The sequence below is a fragment of the Clavelina lepadiformis genome, chromosome 5 (assembly GCF_947623445.1).
Source record: "Clavelina lepadiformis chromosome 5, kaClaLepa1.1, whole genome shotgun sequence".
Lineage (NCBI taxonomy): Eukaryota > Metazoa > Chordata > Ascidiacea > Aplousobranchia > Clavelinidae > Clavelina > Clavelina lepadiformis.
Genome location: NC_135244.1, coordinates 16352864 through 16373080, shown reverse-complemented (window position 1 = coordinate 16373080; position 20217 = coordinate 16352864). Strand labels below are relative to the sequence as shown.

Genomic DNA, 20217 nt, shown 5'->3' with positions numbered 1-20217 from the left:
AATCTTTCCATTCTTGCATGCATCCAATCTACTGGGCTTCACCGCAAAGAAGTTTCTCTTTCTCTCGCTCGCCTGGCAATGGAAGCATTTCATCTACTGTACGTTATGCTTTAATCCACGAAAGTAAGCAAGCCCTACGTTTCGGCTGCACAGCAACTAATAGATCACATCATCAACCTACACTGTAAATTAAAAACGTGGAACATACCACATCTAGGTGTGGTCCCAAAAAGCTACGCTAAAAACGTGGAGAATTTCTACCGTGGTACTAGCCTACACCACACTTTTTAGCTACGCTCAGAAGGTGGTAGTGCTGATGTTAATTAGCAAGCATCAGTACATTTCACAAATGCAGATATAAACAGAAACGAAATTTATTTACATAAGTACACAAAAATGCACACAAAAATTAACAATAACTCCAAATTTTCTATACCAAATAAATAGTTGAGTAGCTGCAAAGTGTTAGTTACCTGTTTGGGAAAACGTATATCGAAGATCCAGTAGCAAACGATAACGGTAGCAGCTCCTTTGAGGAAGTGGTTTTGCAAAGGAATTCTTTATTGACAAAAATAGAGAGTTGTTCTTCAACTGCAACATTACAGGGGTAGGCTGTTCTGAAATTACTAAAACAAATATTTTTTCTTCAATTTAGCTATCACAGAAAAATAAACTTTAAAGGGGTGTTTTTAAAAGGATTTAAGCAAGAAGAAAATATCATCAAAAATATTCTAATAATTGTGGTTAGCATCATAGTGCCTAATGCATTAATATACACTAAATAAGTGCTATAGATGCCCATACACTTGCTTAGTGTATAGTGTATACTCCGTTTGTAACACAAATGTAATAGGTCATACATTCTTCGAACAGAAGATGGATGGAAAAGAGGCACTTAATTCTCTCCTATATTATTTGTAAGAAGCAATACATATAAATATATATTCATAACCTGAAATGTATCTCTAAAATACTACATTCACAGTAGCCTATGTTAAAATCTTACTAATTTAAAGCTAATTGTAAAAGTTTGAATATAAAATATTATTCGTAATAGTCAGGAAGATAAGACTCCCAGTCACTTACTAAATTTATACGACAATGTAGGCTTCGTCAATTCAGTGTAGCCCCTTGGGCAGTTAATACTAGAATATAGAGCGGAAGAAAAGTCTTGCTAAACTCTGTAAATTTATTCCGAACGCCAATTATCCCCCGTACCGGACTTTAGCTGTCGAGGATGGCCTGCTTACGGGCGTCGTGCGATTCCGTTCAAAATTTTTAAATTAAACAAAATTTTCAAATTAAAGAAGAACTTTAAGAATATCCGAACTTCAAAAAAACTGATGTTATTTAACAAAACACCAGATTTACTGTATAATGTTTACAGAGAACAGCAATACTATCAAAAAAAAATTACAAAAACAAAATTATACATTTGCTGTATATGTTTTATGAAAAGTATAGCAATAGAGACACGATGCACACATTAAACTCAAAACGTGGAAAACACCACGTCTAAGCGTGGTCCAAAAACTCCACGTTTCAAAACGTGCAATTTACTAACGTGATGAAACCCCGCGTTTATCCCCACGTTAAAATGTGTTTAACATAACGTGTCATTTTTCCATGTTTATTTTCACGGCAGCAAAAGGTGGAAAACACCCTATATGTGTAGTCCACAAAAGTTAGATTTTTTGGTTTACTAAATAAATCTGAATATTGATTTACTTTCATATTACATTTCCGCACTTCAAAAAACCACCCAATCTACAGGCCTACATATGTCATTGTAATTGTAAGGAATCACTCGTTGCGAACTACAGATGTAAAATTTCAATTACAACATGTCACAGCAAACAATACAGTGAAATAACTAACCAATAAATCAATACAACTTGTAATAACTGCAAAAAACAAACCATTAATTCACTTTCAAATGCTAAACAATCCACACATGTCTTTGTAATTGCATGAAATCATTCAAGCTCTTTGTTAATAGATGTTAAAATTCACTTAGTTAACCACATGTTACAAAGTATAAAATTGTGACCAAGAGCTTTCTTCAGACATATTACAGCAGTGTGGTTTCCAACCTTGCATGAAGTCATGACGCGCTTATAATCCCTTGCATGATTCACATAAAAATAATATACATATATGAAGAACACATTAAAATTGTGCGCTGAGCAAATTCTGACGGTGCAAACGCTGAATCGCAAACAAAATAGTTATCTTTCAATCAACCGAACCTATTTGTCAAAGCACACGATGATAATTTGTGTTAGTTTATGAAATTGTCAATCGCGTAAATCATTTTTAGATGCAGACTGGGTTAATTGTTACAATCGATTGTCAATTGTTTGCAGTTTCTCGGTAATCGAATTTTTCTCTGATAACCTTACAGGTAAGGCAGTTTTCTCCTTTTATAATTGGTTGATCAATCGATTTGTAACTTTTACAAAACAACAAAAATATCGTTTTTTCCAAAATAGATTTAAGATTAAAACAATTTTTTGACGATTTGGTGCTTATTTCAAACAATTAAAATTGATTTTAAATTAATCGTTTAACGTTTTCCACAATCAGTAGTTAATAGTTACGTTGACATCAAAAGATTCAAAACACACACAGATACGTAAGATGAGTGACAAAAAGAAAACAGTATTTTAATTTCTACAGCTCTGTTCGTTTAAGATATGATTTTTCTCCGTATATCAACACAAATTTTCATGAAAGCATTTGATATGTTTAATAAAAATAATAAATTTTAACGTCCAAACAAGGTTTGATATAATAAGTCTCTCGGTGAATCCATTGTTTGCTTTGTGGTTTCCAGCGTTTCTTGTGTTGCTAAAAATTTGTAAATGACAAAGCATCGAACAAGTTGCAAATCATTGCGCATAAAGTCCAATCACACCAGATGCCTGCGTAAAAGATAACTAGAGATATAGGCTAAATATTTTCTGCAGTATGGCGCAACAATGTAAGACAAAGTTTTAAGAAAATAGTACGAGAAGCGATACATATAATAGCTACTCAAGGGTCTTTGAATCTCATGATAAATTTTAAGACAATTTATTATATACATTTGTCATTATACAGTCTTCATGTCTCTCATATCTTCATTCAGTATCAACAATTTGTATTAATGTGTTGCCACATGCAATTTTGTGTGCTATGTGTATGAGACGCGACGTACGTTTGCGAAAGTAGCGCATGACTGTGTAAGACTTTTAAGGTTAAGAAGTCCATTTTGATTTGGCCGAGGATTTGCAGTATTAGGATAGTAGATTTGCTTTTCATAGGTTTGGGAATCACTGTTTTAGGAAATGTCTTCATTTGCGTTAGAACGATTAACTTTTGACATGAAAAGTATTTGTTCGAGCAATATGTCAGCAAGAAACTATTTGGTAATTGACAAGGTAACATTCATAGAGGTTATATTTACGTCAAAAGGAAAGCTCTTTATTGAGGCAGCCATAGCTTTAGATCCTTCCTCGTTGATGCCGCATTGAGTTATATCTAGAGATTTCACTTTTGAAAGGCAAGTTGAAAGTGCGCGGCCTCCTTCATCGCCTATTTTGTTTCCGTTCAGTTTTAGCCGTTCCATCTGCACAGAAATATTAAAGGATGTCCGCATAAGTTTCAAAAATTTAACCTCTGCTGTCGTTCTAATCTCATTTTAAACTGAAGTCGTGTCAAATTTATTTATCATCGTCCTGAACCAAATTAGCAGCCATGTTTTTTACATCTCGTTAAATTCAGGCCCTTATCGATTTGGCTATTTATCATTCTATTCACCCGAGTTAAAAACTTAAAGGGTTGAAATGAGTGCAAGTGCGGGGCTGACAGAAGATGAATTGACTTACTTACCAAGAGTAATTATATTTGTTTGTGCACAACGTTGGAAAACCAAATACATGATATTTACCGGTTCGTTTAAAAGAAGAAGTTCTTTTCCCAATTCCAGAGCTCCAGTTGAAGTCACTCCACATGAACTGATGTAGAGAGACTTGACCTTTTTCAGGCTTCTAGATATTGCAATGGCTCCGCTGTTGTTGAATTGATTTTCTGACAAATTCAATTCTTCCATCTAAAAGAAGGGTCGCACAATATAAGTTATTCTAAATCGGGCAAAGGAACTTTATAAATTTAATTGAGAAGATTAACAAAGAAACTTCACAATATTATCTCTACGGTGAGCAACCATAAGCGTCCACTAGCGCGGTACAAATTGCGCCTCTTTTCTCCTCTGGAATCTTTTATGTAACACTCTTTGAAGCCTAACAATTAAGTGCTTTTGCTTAATATATCACTTAAGTTTCATTTCTGTTTCTCTGTGAAAGTTGCAGCGGACGCTCATGGGTGCAACGTCAATACGACTGCATAAAAAAATCATATCAATATAGGCCTATGGGTGTTTTCAAAATGGAGAGAATTTAAAAAAATTACGGGAAATTCTAAACTATCCAAGCCATCAGACAGCCAAACTGCTCCAGATTCAGTAATGCCACATCGCCAGAGACTGAGGCGCTTAATGTTGTTCAAAGAGGAAGAAAGAATTTCCGCACCGTTGTTGCATATGTCGTTCATGTCAAGAACAAGTTTGATCTGCTGTAAAAACGTAAAGTGTAAACTAAAGTTTTGAGAATGTGCTGTATGAACGGTTAAGATTTAAATTTGCTAGGCTTATTGTGAACCAATATTGCGACAACTGGCAAATCAGCAAAGGGGCATGTCAAACGTTTTATGGGCCAGTACATGTGATCGAAAAATTAATGATTAGTCACACTTGTTACCATTACATGCTATCACAGTTTTGTAACAATATTTTTATCAACTAATTTTCCAATGAAAAATATTTTATTTTCTGTGTTTTTGTTTTACTTACAATTTTAATTTCTTTGTGCTGTAATGATATGGTCATTCATCCAAAGGTATGTGTAATTTAAAAAACGTATTGAAACAGTTTATATACTAAACAAATGACAGAAAACCACAAGTTTTGATATCATAAAAAGATAAATTGAAAGCAGGTAGAAATTAAGAAACCGATTTGTTATGTATACTCAAAACGGCATTATTGAGTTAACTGTTTATGTAGTTTGAATTGCTACCTTTTCCACATTTTAGATCAAGTATTCCTGTTAAAGTTGGATGTATCACAACAAACTTTTGTAAATAGTAACTTGTAATAATCTGTAAATTCTTACAAAACAATCTCTATTTTCTTACAGAATGGTTTGACAGCTGATCAACAGCAGTGCAGAGAGATTGAACACCAATTGTTGTCATTCCACAGTGAGCTACGTTAAGTAGCTCAATGTTGTTTAAGCAAGTTGACATAGCTTCCATACCCTCGTCTCCAATTTGATTAAAGCCAAGGTCGAGATTCTTCATCTAGATATAAAATGCGATAACAAGCCAAAGCAGCTGAAGCAATACCTTTAATAGTTGACATAATATGGTACCGGTTGATCCAATAACCGAAGCGCATCAGCTAAAGTCTTGGCGTGTGCGGGCGTTATGCTACAGTTGACAAGCAGCAATGTCTTCACTTTTGCCAAACAAGACGTGAGTGAAAGAACGCCTTGGTCTCCCAGTACGTTTGCACTCAGCTCAAGGAGTTCTATCTGCAAAAACATTTTTTTCAGTTTTATGGCTTCCGTGTTGAAGCAATCAGCAAGCACTTGTATTTGTAGAATGATTTGCTTTTAATGCTTTAGAATCTGTTTTAATGGTAACATAACACTTAACTCCCATATTCTTATCCAATCAGTATATTTTAAACTAAACTATTACCGGATTTTCTAGTTGTTGCACTGATCTGGCAATGCTTGATACACCAACAAATGTCAAGCTACATCCTAGGAGTTGCAATCGATGAACGTTTCTAACACAATTTGAAATCGCGATGCCGCCACGATCGCTTATTCTATTCCGGCTGAGTTTGAGCAACTCTACCTGAATCATTATACCGATGTAAAACACACAAATACGACGAATCATACAATTTTGCAATCTTAATTGAAGCTTAAGTCAATACAGCGTACAGGATGATCACGTGATTGGATTGCTGCCGCAATGTGTTCTGCTCCTGGACCACAAATCTCGTTTCCTTCAAAATTGATAGAATCGACATTGCTCAAACAAGAGGAGAGAGCGAGCGCTCCTCTTTCACTAATGACATTGCCGCGAAAGTTAAGTTGCTTCATCTGGAAATACAAATTGTAAAAATTCGGACATTGGACATTGGCAAGATTTTGTCATATTGGTATCGTATCGTAAGTCTTCATCTTGAGACTGAGGAAAGTCTTCGCATGATTTAAATTAGATGATAACTTCTCATCGCACGACACATATCGGCGCTGTCGAATTATAAGAAGTTATCATGACATGTTGGTTATTGACAAGTTACGTATGCAGTGACAATTTTACACGTTCAGTTTAGATTTATGGAAGCATTTTAGTTGTACTCAGCAATACTAATGCTGTAATAGTCATGAAATGTTTTGCCAATTATTAACCATGCTAATGTATAGTTATTATGCTTGTTGTGCTAAGCAGTGACGTTTTGTTTTACGCAGAAACTGATGATGCGTTTCTTGGCGAAATATGTACATGTATCCAATAAACTTCTAAAATAAGTTGACTAATAATTCCACTACTATATAAGAGAGGTTTATATATCACTTATGGCCTTCTGTACTATTGCAAACAATGTGAATGTACACTATTAAACAAAGTAAAGCAAGATGTCTTGTGAGATTGGTACAACAGTATAAATGCAATAAATAACATACAGGTCGTTCCCTTGTCTGGATTGCCTGCGACATGGCAGCATATCCTTCAGACGAAATCTCGGAAAATCGTATGTTGAGCCTTTCCATGCAATCCATGCAAGATGCAAGAGCCCGTGCTCCTTGTTCTGCGTCATCGTTGAAGGTGAGAGACACACTGGTTTTCTTGATAATGACAAGAATTAAATATTTGTTGAACTAACAATGTTTTTGAAAATTAATTCAAAATCACGCCAAAGTATTGTCATTTCGGTGGATACAAGTGAGCTTTTTTGACTTAAAAATCTCTTACCGGTATTGCTAATCTCCGCAAAGCAACAGCCAACATCTGTACGTGATAAAAAGTGAGGTTGGACGGAAAAATGACTAAGTCTTCTACATTATTTAAACATCTGCATAAGGATTCCATTCCTGCTTCAGAGATCTCCGACCCAATAACTTTAAGCACCGTCAACTGTGACAATTTTCAAAGTTAAACTCCCATTTGCACGTTTTCACTTTAACGCGTTTATATTACAGAGACGCTTACCTTTAAATTGGGCTTCATAGTCAAAGTTTCTTCAATTTTTTGAAAAAAACACCGAGAACTCTCTTCGACACGAAAGCGAACCATGCTGAAGCCAAAACCAGCTTTGATAATATGAGGTTTGTTTGTTGCCTGGAAAATGTAAGTCAGGTTGGATACGTCATTGGAATGAAGGGTTCCACGAATTCTTATTTCTCTCGGTAGCTTTTCGGTTATAGCATTTCTAAGCTCCATATTTTGGCATTCGTTTGCCCAGTCAAATACTCGAAGCAAAGCAGGGGTTGAGTCATTTTCCATCAGAGCAGGCAAACACTGCAGAGCAAAGTAGTTCAACAGATTCTTCTTTTCGGCAGGGTCTACAGGTGTTTCTCGTTTCTTTAAGAAAATTGTTCGCAGATAAACCATTGTCTTTGCATTGCTTATTCCATACATGAACTTAGTAACGTTTTCCCAACGATTCAAAGCGAAATTTGGCATTTGAGCACGAAATTCGTCAAGAGGCATGAAAAGCATGATTTCAACAGCTACAAACATTTCGTGCCAGATCAAGTGTGAGAAATAGCTCCGTTTGTCGCCATCAAAAATGCGAAGCCTGAAGTCTCCTTCATTTTCAATATTAATATCGGTTCGTAAAAATGCGTTTAACATTTCCTTGTCAATGTGGACTTCTCTCAAATCATCTTCATCGAATATAATCTGTCGATTCCTGAACCCATTCCAAGCAAGTCGACAAAGGGATCTGAAAGCACCAAATCTTGACCATGAGGGAGCAACCTCCCTGATGTGAGGAGTGCGACGGAACCTTTCCAAGGCAAATGCAAGAATGCTGGTGATCGAGTCGAGGCTTGCAGAAACATATTCTTGAAGACTCCTCTGAATACAATACATAGTGATTATACAATTCACCGGGACGTAGCAGTAGGCGAATAAACTTGGATGATTTCCAAGATATCCCAAAACTTTTTCACTGTCACTTCCACATAATTTTCTGCAAAGTGATTTTTGTGATTCTTTTTTCAGTCCCATGATATTTACAATAAACTCTGGCTTGTAATCTTCATGCATGTCATGAAACTGACGTGGGCGTGATGTCACTATTTTTCTTGCCTGGGGAAAAATCTTACCATTTAACAAATTTTTAAGAAAAGCTTCTGCAGTGGCACTTTTGTACATTGAAACTTTAGGTGAATGTTTTGACCAGTCTATGGGGGCTTCGTCCAACCCGTCAAGCACAAGAAAAACGTTTGGATTACTTTCAAGTCGTTTCAAAATTTCTTTGTCTGACTCCTCTGTGTGTGCCAATTCACAACCACTGCTGGTCACAAGAAACTCAAGAACGTTCTTAGGCTGTAAGTTTGGTTGCGTAGTTTCAAAATTAACATTACGAATGGGAATGTAAAATATATAATCATGCTGAAGAATTGACTCATCTAAAACCACTTTTGTAAACATTTTGGTCAGGGTAGTTTTGCCGATTCCAGCTTGTCCAATGACACCAACACAATTTCCATGGTTACGTAAGTAGATTTCTCTGCTTTCTGGCTCCTGTGGTGCTTCAGTTTCAGCTTGGCTCTTTGCTCGTTGGAACAAATCTTGCATGAGAACGTCGCCTTCTGGTTGGTCCAAGATAGTAAGAAAATCTGCTCGTCGATGTCCGTGTCCAATGTCATCAGGGTCCTCATAGGCCTGCTTTAAGTTGGTTGTAATTTCCAAGGATACAGGTGTAATTGAAGGACAAACATTTTTTAGAAGTCCAACGTCACTTGCAGCTGATCTCGCTTGTTCCGTAAGTTTGTTTTGGAGTTCTGGAACTGATTACGAGATATAGAGTAATTTTTTCTGTGAACATTTAGTTTTGAAATCTTCAGAAATTTCAAAATTTTAGGCATTTCAAGTTTTGTTGCTTTAATTACAACTTACTCAGTTCATTCATGTCAGGGCTTGTTGCACTGCCGGATTGGTAAATAGTACGATTATCTGGTGATAAAAACACGTAAAATAACAGTAGAAGTGAAGTATACAATATGTTTAAAGAAGACAAGAACTAAAAACCTTTTACCCAGTACCCAGTACCCAGTACCCACCATTATAGATGCTGTCAACAAAGATTTTCTTTATGTTACTTTCTTTCACCACAAGTCGTTCAGTGCCTATAAGAGAAATATTACACAGAGTTTATCCATTGTAGTGATGTAGCGCTTGTGCAAAAAGCTTTGACGAAAATCACTTTTAATCGATAGAAGTTAATAATTATTTAGGGGAGGCCAGATGACCACGTGATAACAATTTTTCTAAACGTTGCATTTTCTAATAACTTGCTTAGTTAATTTAGACAAACCAGTGTTTTAAAAAGAGTAGTTTATTGGTAATTTATTAAAACAGAACCTCTAAATGTGTTATACGTTTATGATCTATTGGGATCACTACATAAAATCGTTGACATCGTAACATCGTTTATAAAACAGGCAAACATACGACTATTACATGTTTCTCGATGTTAGGCAGGTTGTACATTAAATTTAATACAAATATGACGTATAAGGTCGAAACATTTTCATGATATAGAAAATTTTTTGGCCCATGCAAGCTACACCGTTTCAATTAAAATTTAGATAATAATTTTGGCAGGTGTAAATTCAGTTCTTTCACTGAGCAGTTTATGAACTCAATTGTTGCAAGTCTGGTTGCGCTGGATTCAGATTTCACCTGGTCAAATAAGCAACGTTATAGCGTTAAAGCAACCACCCTAATGCTTAATATTGGTTACAACCTGCCCGCGCCGAAATGTTAGAACTTGTTCCAGCAGGAATATCTAACTACTAGTCTATCATTTATAAAATGTCGGGTTTGATTATGAGCATTAACTAGCTTTCGCCATTAATGTAACCAACTTCGTTTGGTGCAGGAGCGAATCCAGCGGGAGGTGAATGGCCCGATGGCTCCCTCCCTAAAATGACACTGGTTCAAATAGAAATCTATTTTTTCTTAACCCTACTGGGACGAATAATTTTATTGCAATCAAAATAACATGTGTGAAAGAAAAAAAATCTAACTTTCACTATTAATGAAACGTCCTCTGAGTTTAGTGAAAGCATACAATAATTATGCTGCATACAACATAAATTTGAAAATGGTTTTATAAAGTTGTTACATAACTATTAGCTAGTTCCCCGTTTGCAATTTAAACGCGTTGTGGATACCTCATGTACACACATAATGTCATATTGCTCTATTCTGTGCATCGAAAACAAGATTGGGGAACACACATGGGACAAGAGAAGCAAAGTTGATTCATCAACACAGGTTCTCTAATTATCCGAGTGTCTATACGTATTGCACGTATATGATTCCATGGCATAAACAAAAATAATACCTATTGCTTGACTGTTTTCGCTTCCCTCCAACGCATTTTTTTGGCTCCGCCCCTGAATGCTATTAACCATACCAAGTTCAACAAAATGATGATGTTTAAAAACGGTTTATAAAGTAATTGGTGATAGACCGCTAAAACCCTACCTGCTGATGTTGATGGCTGGTTACTTGTATTTGCGGAGGATTCAAGTTCATCTTCGGAAAATGGATCCACTGGATCTGACTCGATCTAATAATTAAGCAAGTTAAGGTACCAAGTAATGTGATTCTGTAAAATAACCCGAATAGTATTAATGGCACGTCATTGATGACACACCTGTTTGTTAAATGTGGTCTCAGCTTGATTTAGTTTTGACAACTTTGATGGTGGAGAAAAATAACTGATATTGTTCGAACTAACCAATTTAGTTGTAACCTGAGCATCTAAGACTGCAGCAGCAGTTCTGTCAAAAGATATGAAATAAGGTGTAAATACTGGAGGCTATAATGTAGAGTATATATAAAGTAATACATTATTTTCTTAGCACTTGAGAACTCACTAACCGGGCGTTTTTGACCTGGTTTTCCGGCTCTTCGGCGTTTACAATGGTGGCTGGTAATGGAGCAAAGTGGGCCAACGTCTCCACACGTATCGGTAGGTTTTTGGCTTCTATTCCTCGTACCATTCTGAATAAATTTTAGTTTACAGTCGTAAAAGTCGCTGACAAGAAGCGATCTACTATAGCTTGATTGGTGATAAAATTTTATTCAATTTTTTTAGTAGCATAAATCTGTTTAGATGTGCGATAAGGATCTTACTTGCACATTGGGGAATTGTGTCTGTGAGCGTTATCAACAACAGCACCATACTGCCAAGTGCCCATAACCAAATCGCAAGAAAAGCACTGAACGCGGTCTAACTGGCCGAGGAAAAAAAATCCAGAACGTGCCAAGTCTTCAGGCTGAATTAAGTTTGTTTCAATCGGCCAATTCTGAAAGCTTTTTCTATAAAAATCGCATAATCTTCAAAAGTATTCTGACATCAACACAAATGTAGCCTATAGAGCAGGGCTACTCAACTGGCGGACCGCGGTCCGAATGCGAACCTTTTCAGTGTTGAATCTGGACTTTATCTGTCTCAGTTACGCAAATGAAATCGTTTATCATTAGCTTTGTTATTACTGATTCTTCAATTAATCAGCGAGTATGTATGTGGTAAATTACTACCCATCCAGAAAATTATTATATTATATACCGTATTTTAATACATTTGTATGACTGTAAATTATTTCATGAGAGTTATTACGGACCTCAGCAAATTTTGAACTTTTCTAACTGGACCTTTGCTAAGAATAGTTGAGTAGCCCTGCTATAGAGAAAATCATTACTTGAAATTGCAAAAATACATGCGCTAACTACACGCCACAGAGTGGCATTACATAGCGTTGCGATCTTGTTTATTGTGTAATAAACTCACAGTCGTTCGGACTCCATTGTTAAATCCAAGCTCAGAAGTAAATCTCTCTGAGCTTCCTTTGCATTGTCGGCAAGCTTAGTAACGAAAGAAACAAGGCAACAATTGTGAAGTTTCGAAGATAACTTTCTTATTTATAAATTCGTGACTGATTTACAACAAAGAAAGTGACTATTTCACCGTAAGTAGTTAGACTGTTAGAGTGTTGTTAAAGCTGGTAGTTGCATGAAAAAGGGAAAATTTGTTTATCTAATGTAGCTATTTAGTGTTTAGCTGAAGTTAGATTTGGCTAAGACACTATGGTATAACATTTAAGTTAGGTTAACAAGAAATACAGCTTGAATATAGCTACTATAACTAAAGTATAGCTTCAAACTTGCGATTTTTTGCAGTGAAATATTGACAGCCTACAATGAAACCATTGAACTGACATATCATGTAAGAGTCTATTTTTGAGCGAATGCGGGGATTAATGCATAAATTTGAATTTAAGAAACCTGGACCCTTAACTTAGCTTACCTTACGTAAATCCATTTTCCTTTACACACAGTGGCTTCCTTTCTTTTTGTATCAATCACGCGTTTCGATAAACTCGCTGTGCAGTCGTTAGGGGATATTTTAGGCTGCAGTACAGATGTCTTGTTTACAAACACGGGGAAGCAAAAAAAACACTATCACTTGAAAACCAAAATACTATGATAGTGGAACGTGCCGGGCTACCTTTTCTGTCCGTATTCTTCCAACTGCACGTAAGTTGTTTATAGTTGGTAACCTATTTCAAAACATTTTATTTTGTTCCACATCACAATGACACTGCCTTTGCAGTCATGCACAAATAAGCATATCAAGCACCTGACGTATAACATATCGCAACTCCTCGGCTACAGCGCCTGCTTTCAATTGTACCGCAACAGGATGGAATCAATGTGGTTTGGAAAAACTGTTTCATAAGCTATTATCCTGGTTTTCAAGCGAACAATAGGTAATAAAATAAATCATGACTATCGAAGAACGTTGACTCGCTATCACTTACTTCCTCCAATGTGAACTAGCATAAAGTTGGTTACCGATTCAATATTTAGTTATTTAGTTAATTCTTTGCAGGTAGGCCCTACTGTACGAATAAACAGCTATGGTACGTAAATGTATTAATAGTATGTGCAGTATACTGTATCTGTCAACTAACCAACTTTGTCTGCAGATTAGTAGCCAGAGCAAGGAACTGTTAACAAGGTTGTAGCTAAAAATAAATTGCTGAGAATGAAACCTCATAATGGGTAACTAAACTTACGGGTAGAATGAGTAATTGAAGTAACGAGGGAACTGAAACCTCATAAAAAAACTCATAAGTAGGAGTAAGGAACTGAAACCTCATAAAAAACTCATAAGTAGGAGTAAGGAACTGAAACCTCATAAAAAAACTCATACCTAAGTAGGAGTAAGGATCTGAACCTCATAAAAAACTCATAAGTAGGAGTAAGGAGCTGAACCTCATAAAAAAACTCTCCACTTACAATTTAAATCGATGCTATTTCTAATAAACTTGTTTTTTCTGAGTTTAACGTCTGTGGCCAAAATACTAAGCCCAATTAATCCCTTATGAAGCATATTTTCTTTGTAAACAAACTCAAAACTAGATTGAATTGTCATGTTTCGTCTCATTCTATCAACTACTTAGCAGTTAGCACTTCTGCAATGCAAACACATCATTTATCGTTTTTTACCTAACGGCACTCCTGCTAACTGGGAGTGAACTCGAACGTTTGAGAACACGCATAGCACTACAAGTAGGGTTAGTTCGGATATCAATAATTTTTACTATCCGGATAACGGATATATCCGTATATTTGGAATTTATCTAACCGGTTAACCGGTTAGATAACTGCTAAGTGAAACAATCGATTTCACGAGGTTTGCATGAAAAATGGATTGTAAAATCATTACACAGTTTTATTGCAGATCTACGCACACGCGCAGTACGAGAAAAATCACGCAAATTTAATGTTCACTGCTTCTGCAACGCCCTCCTTATAAAGCACAATGCATCATTCATTATGCTTTCTTTGTGACGTGATACTAAATTTCACTCGTGCATTTTACGAGTACCGTAGTTGAAAGTATAAGACAGGGGTGGACAAACTGCGGCTCTCCGGCATGTTTTTTGTGGCTCTTCTAGTCGAATCGTAAAATTTCAAAGAAATTGTATAGGCTACCAAGACTACCGTTTATGAACGTTTCTCTCTTTTTCTTTTCCTTATTTATTACGATATAACTATTTATGACGTCATAAGTTCTTATGACTTGGCTCGTCAGTAAAAATTTAACAACCAAAGCGGCTCTCGGGTTCAAAAAGGTTGCCCACCCCTGGTATAAGACAATAGAAGTGTGAAAAAAGGTTTAATTGCGCTCAGCGGGAGTCAGCCTCTACGTAACAAAGAATGTTCAAACTTATTAAAAAGTGTAAAACGCATTAGCAACGATACTCTTTTAACCGGTTAACCGGCAGATTTATATCCGGATATCAGATAGAAAAAAACCCTGCGGTTAACCGCTATCCGGATAATCCAACCCTAACTACAAGCAAGTGTCCATTGTCGATGATGAATATACTCCCTCGCTATAACCAAGTCAGCTACCTCACCTACCTGTCCTTGCTCGGTTCGATTGTGTATCTTATATCGAATCAATAATTAATTGGCGCAAAGCTATGTGCTAAAACAATAATGAAATCTCATGTTACGGTAACTGATCTTCATTATATTACGACAGACCTGCTTCCAAGGACGTATTTTGCATCTCAATCGAGGGAAGTTGCAATCATCAAAACACTTTAAGTACAGTATTGCATATGCTCAACTTCTCGGTGAAAAACAGATGATATTCAAAAATAAAACATATTTAGCAAATTGCAATAGTACTAAAAGAATGTCACAGCTAAGGACGCTATGGAAACGCGTACGCATTTAATTGCAAAGTTTGGAATGTTTATATCAAGCAGATTGTTGCAAGACAAATCATGCGTTATATCTGACTATGACATAAAAAGTCTTTCAATTAATGTGGGTACATAGGAGAAATGGTAGTGGAGTAGAGTAAATCTTTGCTGAATGAACATAGCGCAAGCGATACCAGAAAACAAACGTATTGTGCGTTGAACATAAACGTCAAACCTTGGTTTTCAGCAATTTAGACTGCCAATTGGAGTTATCAGATTTTTTAAGCGCAGACAGCATCAAGCAACACAGGCTTAGTCGCTGTACTTCGCCAACAGTGCACAAACATCTACAAACTTCGTAGGCGCAGTTGCTGTTTTACCTTCCATTCAGCAGACACTGAGCAAGCATAATTTCGAACAAAGGAACTGGTGATTAAACTAAAACTGTTGGGGTTCGAAGTGTATTGTAAAGAAAAGCTACAACTGCTGCCTTGCTCAGGTAGCCAAAACATATTTTTGTCGAAACTAATGGTTTCTTCATTGAAAAATTCATACATACAGCATTCTACGCTAACGCAATGTAATTAACTAGAGCACATGACTACTTTTCAAATAAACAACACGGGTTTGCGTGCGGTGCACGTATATAGCTGATTAGCTGTTGCCGGCTGAAACAAGAAGACATTTCAGTTGAGTTATTACTAAAACGGAGAAACAACAGATAGCCCACTAATCGGCAGAAAAATATTCTAAGCACCAGTTTAGTCCTCAAAACTAGACATTATTTCCTCAATTGCCTTAGTCGCCAACAAAAAAAACCTTAGTCGCCAACTATCCAACAACGTAGACCTAACAAAACCTTGTCCTGAAAGCGAAGTAAGCTAGTCTCTACATAAAACTATTCACTTTTGTGGTTAACAGAGAAAGCCACTTCGTTCCATACCATTGAATGTACCACATAACAAGACATTTTCAGAGCTGGAGAAAGCACGAAAGTAGCTCCCATACTTTAGCTTTGTGACTAGTTATACGCAAATTCCCACGGGTGTTTCAGTTGACTTATAATTTACCACATTACAAAAAGACAAACGTTTCAATTAATACCTATTTTTACGGTGAATCATTCTAACATCTGAAAATAACCATGTAAAATATAAGTGAAATTAAAGATGTTCCGATTTTTTACAATGTATTTTAAGTGCTAGAACTAATACGGTATAGAGATGGAAAGAATTTGCGATGCATATACCATGCTAGAAATATTTCTGTGGGCGTGACATTAACTCCTAGTAGAATCAACATACTCCAGAAAACTGACCAAAAAACACATGGGCAGTTTCGGATAAAAAAGGAAAGGTTGCAACGAAAGTAAGGCGAACAATCAACAAAAGTACGCGTGCACAAAATTTTACATCACAGCCATTTACAAAGTCATAATAACCAAGATAAAACCATAACGATAAGGTTTGAAACTTATAACGTAGTTTTAGGAATTGAAACCTATAGCGGGAAGTAAGAGAAACTCAACACCAACTCCCAGGATAACTGCCTCTACAGCGCCAGTCTGTGAACAGTTTTCGCAGAAAGCTTGACCAACCGTTGGAGGAGGCGAAAAGTCAGAAATTAGCCTTTAATTACAGCAACTGGCCTTAATTTAATCGCTTTTTTGCTGATACCGGCAGCGTGACAAGTGTTTACAACTTCAGTAACATCTTTGTACGATTCCGGAGCCTGAAAATTTATGAAATGAGAAAGTATAGATTGTGGAACTTATTTTTAAGCTGAAAGAGTAGCAAATTGTGCCACAGTTCAAGGATAAATAACTAAATTATGGCGTATACCATATTGTGAAGTTGGTAAAGGCAAATAATTAACAACGTTTAAGAATTTATTTGTGGACTATTTTGATGAAAGTTAAGTTCTGCTAAAGGACAGGATTCCTATGCCAACCAATTACCTCTTCCATAACAAGTTTGGGGGATGCCACACGGATAGAAATTCCAAGATCGGCCAATCTATCCAACACTTCCTGGTAGTCGAGGTTTCTTCTCGACTTGGCCCGAGACAAAGCTCGACCCTATAGAAAAAACCGAATGCAAATAAATCAAACAACTAGATTTTCATTTTATTACTCACCGCTCCATGACATGTAGTTCCAAATGTATTTTCCATCCCAGTCTGTGTTCCAGTTAGTACGTAGCTGCAGGTGCCCATTGTGCCACCGATAAGGACAGGCTGCCCAGTTAACTTTATACAAATACAATAATTCATGATTCAAGACTAAGGTAAACTCCAGGTTCACCTTCTTCCAGTCAAGTACCTGATAATCCACGGGTATCAGTGGGTGATGAGGAGGAAAAGCTCTCGTTGCTCCTTTCCTGTGGACCAGAAGAGTCTTTTGTTTTCCATCTACCATGTGCTCTTCCACCTTGGCAATGTTATGTGATACATCATATATAAGATGCATGTCAAGATCATCAGGTGACGAGTTAAAAACTTTTCCAAAAGCCTACAAAATAACAATGAAAACACAAATAATTCCTCATGAACCTCATAATCCTGGTAGGTTTATTTTGAAGGAAGAACATAATTTTGCAAATGACGGCATCAACAGTTAATCAAATCACACCTGTCTTGTTAAGAAAGTCATGGAGCTTCTATTAACCCAAGCATAGTTTCCAGCGGCAAACATTCCTTTCAGGTAATCTTGGCCTTCCTGGGATGTAATGTGAGCACAAGCAAGCTGCCGATCATTTACAACGATCTTGTCTCTTTTCATCGCCTTCTCCATAGCAACAAGTGCGTCCGTAGCCACCTGATGTCCTAGTCCTCTACTGCCACAATGGATCATCACGCAAACTTGCCCCTTATGGTCGATTCCCATTTTATTTGCTGCGTGCTTATCAAAAATTTCATCAACAACTTGAATTTCAGCATAATGATTTCCAGCACCCAGTGTTCCCAGCTATGAGAGAAGTTGAAGTTGTTAATTTAAGAGTGAAATACAGTATTTACAGTCAGCAAAAGTTATAATTATAACAAGCTATGGCAAAATGTCTAAATCTGGTTAGCAATCACTTAAATTTAGAAAAACCACCGACAGTTTTGTTTAAAGAAACCTGTGGCAAGCCACGCTTTTTGGCTTTGGATGAAACTTTTGACTGATCTGCTTGCAACAATCTTCCGTATTCCTCACAATGTTCCTTGTCTTCTGCCCATGCATATCCTTCTCTCAATGACCAGTCAACTCCCATCTCTAAAGCTTCTTCAAGATCTCTTTGACATGACAATTATTTAATTTGATCAGTGAAATTTTAGCAATCATATAAAGAGCACCCTGGTATTATTATCAAGTACGTAGGCACCACTTGATGCTAGTATATATACTTGGCAGCCATGGGAATGACACCTTTGGAGCCAACTCCAACTGGAATATGGTCAAAGAGGGACTGACATAACTGTTCTTTAACTGGTTGCACGTCAGTTTCATCCAAGTTAGTTCTTAAAAGACGAACACCACAGTTGATATCGAAACCTGCATAAAAAAGTATGTATAATCGGTTGTATTTATTTTATATTTGCTACATTTATAACATCAGATATTTGGTGAGACAATTTCAGGTATGTTTCAATGCAATACATTCCAATAATAAAAACTGTAAAAACTTCTATAATAAAATATCTGTTTCAAATTAACTAATAATTAATCAGTGTGTTTTTAGAACAATGACAAAAACAACTTACCAACTCCGCCAGGTGAAACAATGGCCTCAGGGTCATCCATATCAAAGGCAGCCATGTTGCCTATTGCAAAACCATAGCCCGAATGAACATCTGGTAATCCAATTGAATTCTGTGCAAAAAAAATTTAAAATTACAACTATACCTGGCATAAGATGAATTAAATAATAGTCACATAGATTATAATTTACCAAAAAACTTTGTTAAGCATGAAACAATTGACAATTTAAAAAAGCCTAACAATAGATATGTTTTCTAGTTTTGTTACTTTACTTTAACTATCACACCTTGACAATACCAGGCAGTGCAGCAACATTTGCAATTTGTTTGACTCCAGGAAGGAATCCACCAATGTTTCCTCTGCATGAATTTCTCAGTTCTTCCAGCATTAGCTTCTCCAAGTGGTCATTCACATAAAAAAGCCCTTCAACCTGCAAATGGTCCAAATAAACATGGAAATATTTTTTACATCACCAGTAGGCCTACTCTCAAACTAATTTCACTTTAATAAATTTAAATTATATAAGTATGTTATTTTATATTCGCCAAAAACATAATTTTACAAAAACCTACAGCATCCATAAATAACAACCTTCATATTTGGAACAAAATCCTTTTTGATGGTCCAACAACATGGGGACTTTTTCTCAAGAAACTGCAATTCTTCATCAAAAGTGCGAGGCATTATGGTGTCTATTTGTCACAACCTTATTCAAATCTGTTTTTTCATAGACTTATTAAATATAGTGCTTTAAAAACGAACTTAGGTCACATTTGTTTGGTAACCTCAGATCTCACTATTTGCAATTAATTTCATTATTATATTGAAATTAGGCCTAAATTGTTAAAAGCGCTTTTTTTGTAGGCTTAGCCTATGTATGACAAAATAAGAAATTGACTAGGCCTAGGCATATTTCACAATAAGTATAGGCCAGGCAGCCTGCTGTTAAAGATAGGGAATTAGGTTAGGAAAATGGGCAAGCAAAAATTAAATTGTAGCCTTTTAAACTGTTTAAGTGAAGTCGAAGTCAGGTTTGAAAAAAAAACTGAACTAACAAAAGTACCTTTGAATGTAGGATTTTTTTGGTGAAATATTGACAGCCAAAAATAAATGCAAATACTGTACCGATATAGGCCTACTTAAAACAATTTGCATTGCCACAGCAATGCTTGACAAGCATCAAGGCATGCGCTGCTACATGTACACACTATAGCTTGTGCATTTACAAACTCATTACTAGCTTACATAGCTCAGGGTATATGCAAATCACCCATGGCAATCCGCAACCATGTATGGTTGCAGATTGCCGAATTTTTGTTGAAAAGGTGCTAAATTTTACCTGAACTGGAAAATGTTGCCACTTTTGTAATTTTTCGCATCTAGCCCAGG

General features: G+C 36.3%; 2 protein-coding genes across 3 annotated transcripts; both read right to left on the bottom strand.

The window, feature by feature from the left end:
• Positions 1–1770: 1770 nt before the first annotated feature.
• On the bottom strand, positions 1771–13113 carry LOC143458972 (NACHT, LRR and PYD domains-containing protein 12-like). Of its 2 annotated transcripts, XM_076955887.1 has the most exons (21): positions 13004–13113; positions 12872–12923; positions 12671–12774; positions 12155–12228; positions 11497–11682; positions 11242–11364; positions 11015–11141; positions 10843–10927; positions 9411–9476; positions 9247–9303; positions 7330–9137; positions 7093–7254; positions 6804–6965; positions 6054–6215; positions 5803–5964; positions 5472–5633; positions 5236–5400; positions 4453–4614; positions 3932–4093; positions 3449–3610; positions 1771–2924 (listed from the first exon to the last, which is right to left on the bottom strand). In XM_076955887.1, exons 3-21 carry the CDS (start codon positions 12683–12685, stop codon positions 2892–2894), a joined length of 4035 nt encoding a protein of 1344 aa, XP_076812002.1. In that variant the 5' UTR covers positions 12686–12774; positions 12872–12923; positions 13004–13113; the 3' UTR covers positions 1771–2891. The 2 variants fall into 2 exon arrangements, with proteins under 2 accessions (XP_076812002.1, XP_076812003.1); XM_076955888.1 differs by lacking the exons at positions 12872–12923; positions 13004–13113 and having other exon boundaries at positions 4453–4611; positions 12671–12789.
• On the bottom strand, positions 12155–19576 carry LOC143458973 (RNA-splicing ligase RtcB homolog). Its single transcript, XM_076955890.1, has 10 exons — positions 19420–19576; positions 19115–19258; positions 18831–18939; positions 18474–18621; positions 18206–18362; positions 17716–18051; positions 17407–17595; positions 17223–17333; positions 17044–17163; positions 12155–16817 (listed from the first exon to the last, which is right to left on the bottom strand). Exons 1-10 carry the CDS (start codon positions 19510–19512, stop codon positions 16710–16712), a joined length of 1515 nt encoding a protein of 504 aa, XP_076812005.1. The 5' UTR covers positions 19513–19576; the 3' UTR covers positions 12155–16709.
• Between the last annotated feature and the right edge of the window lie 641 nt (positions 19577–20217).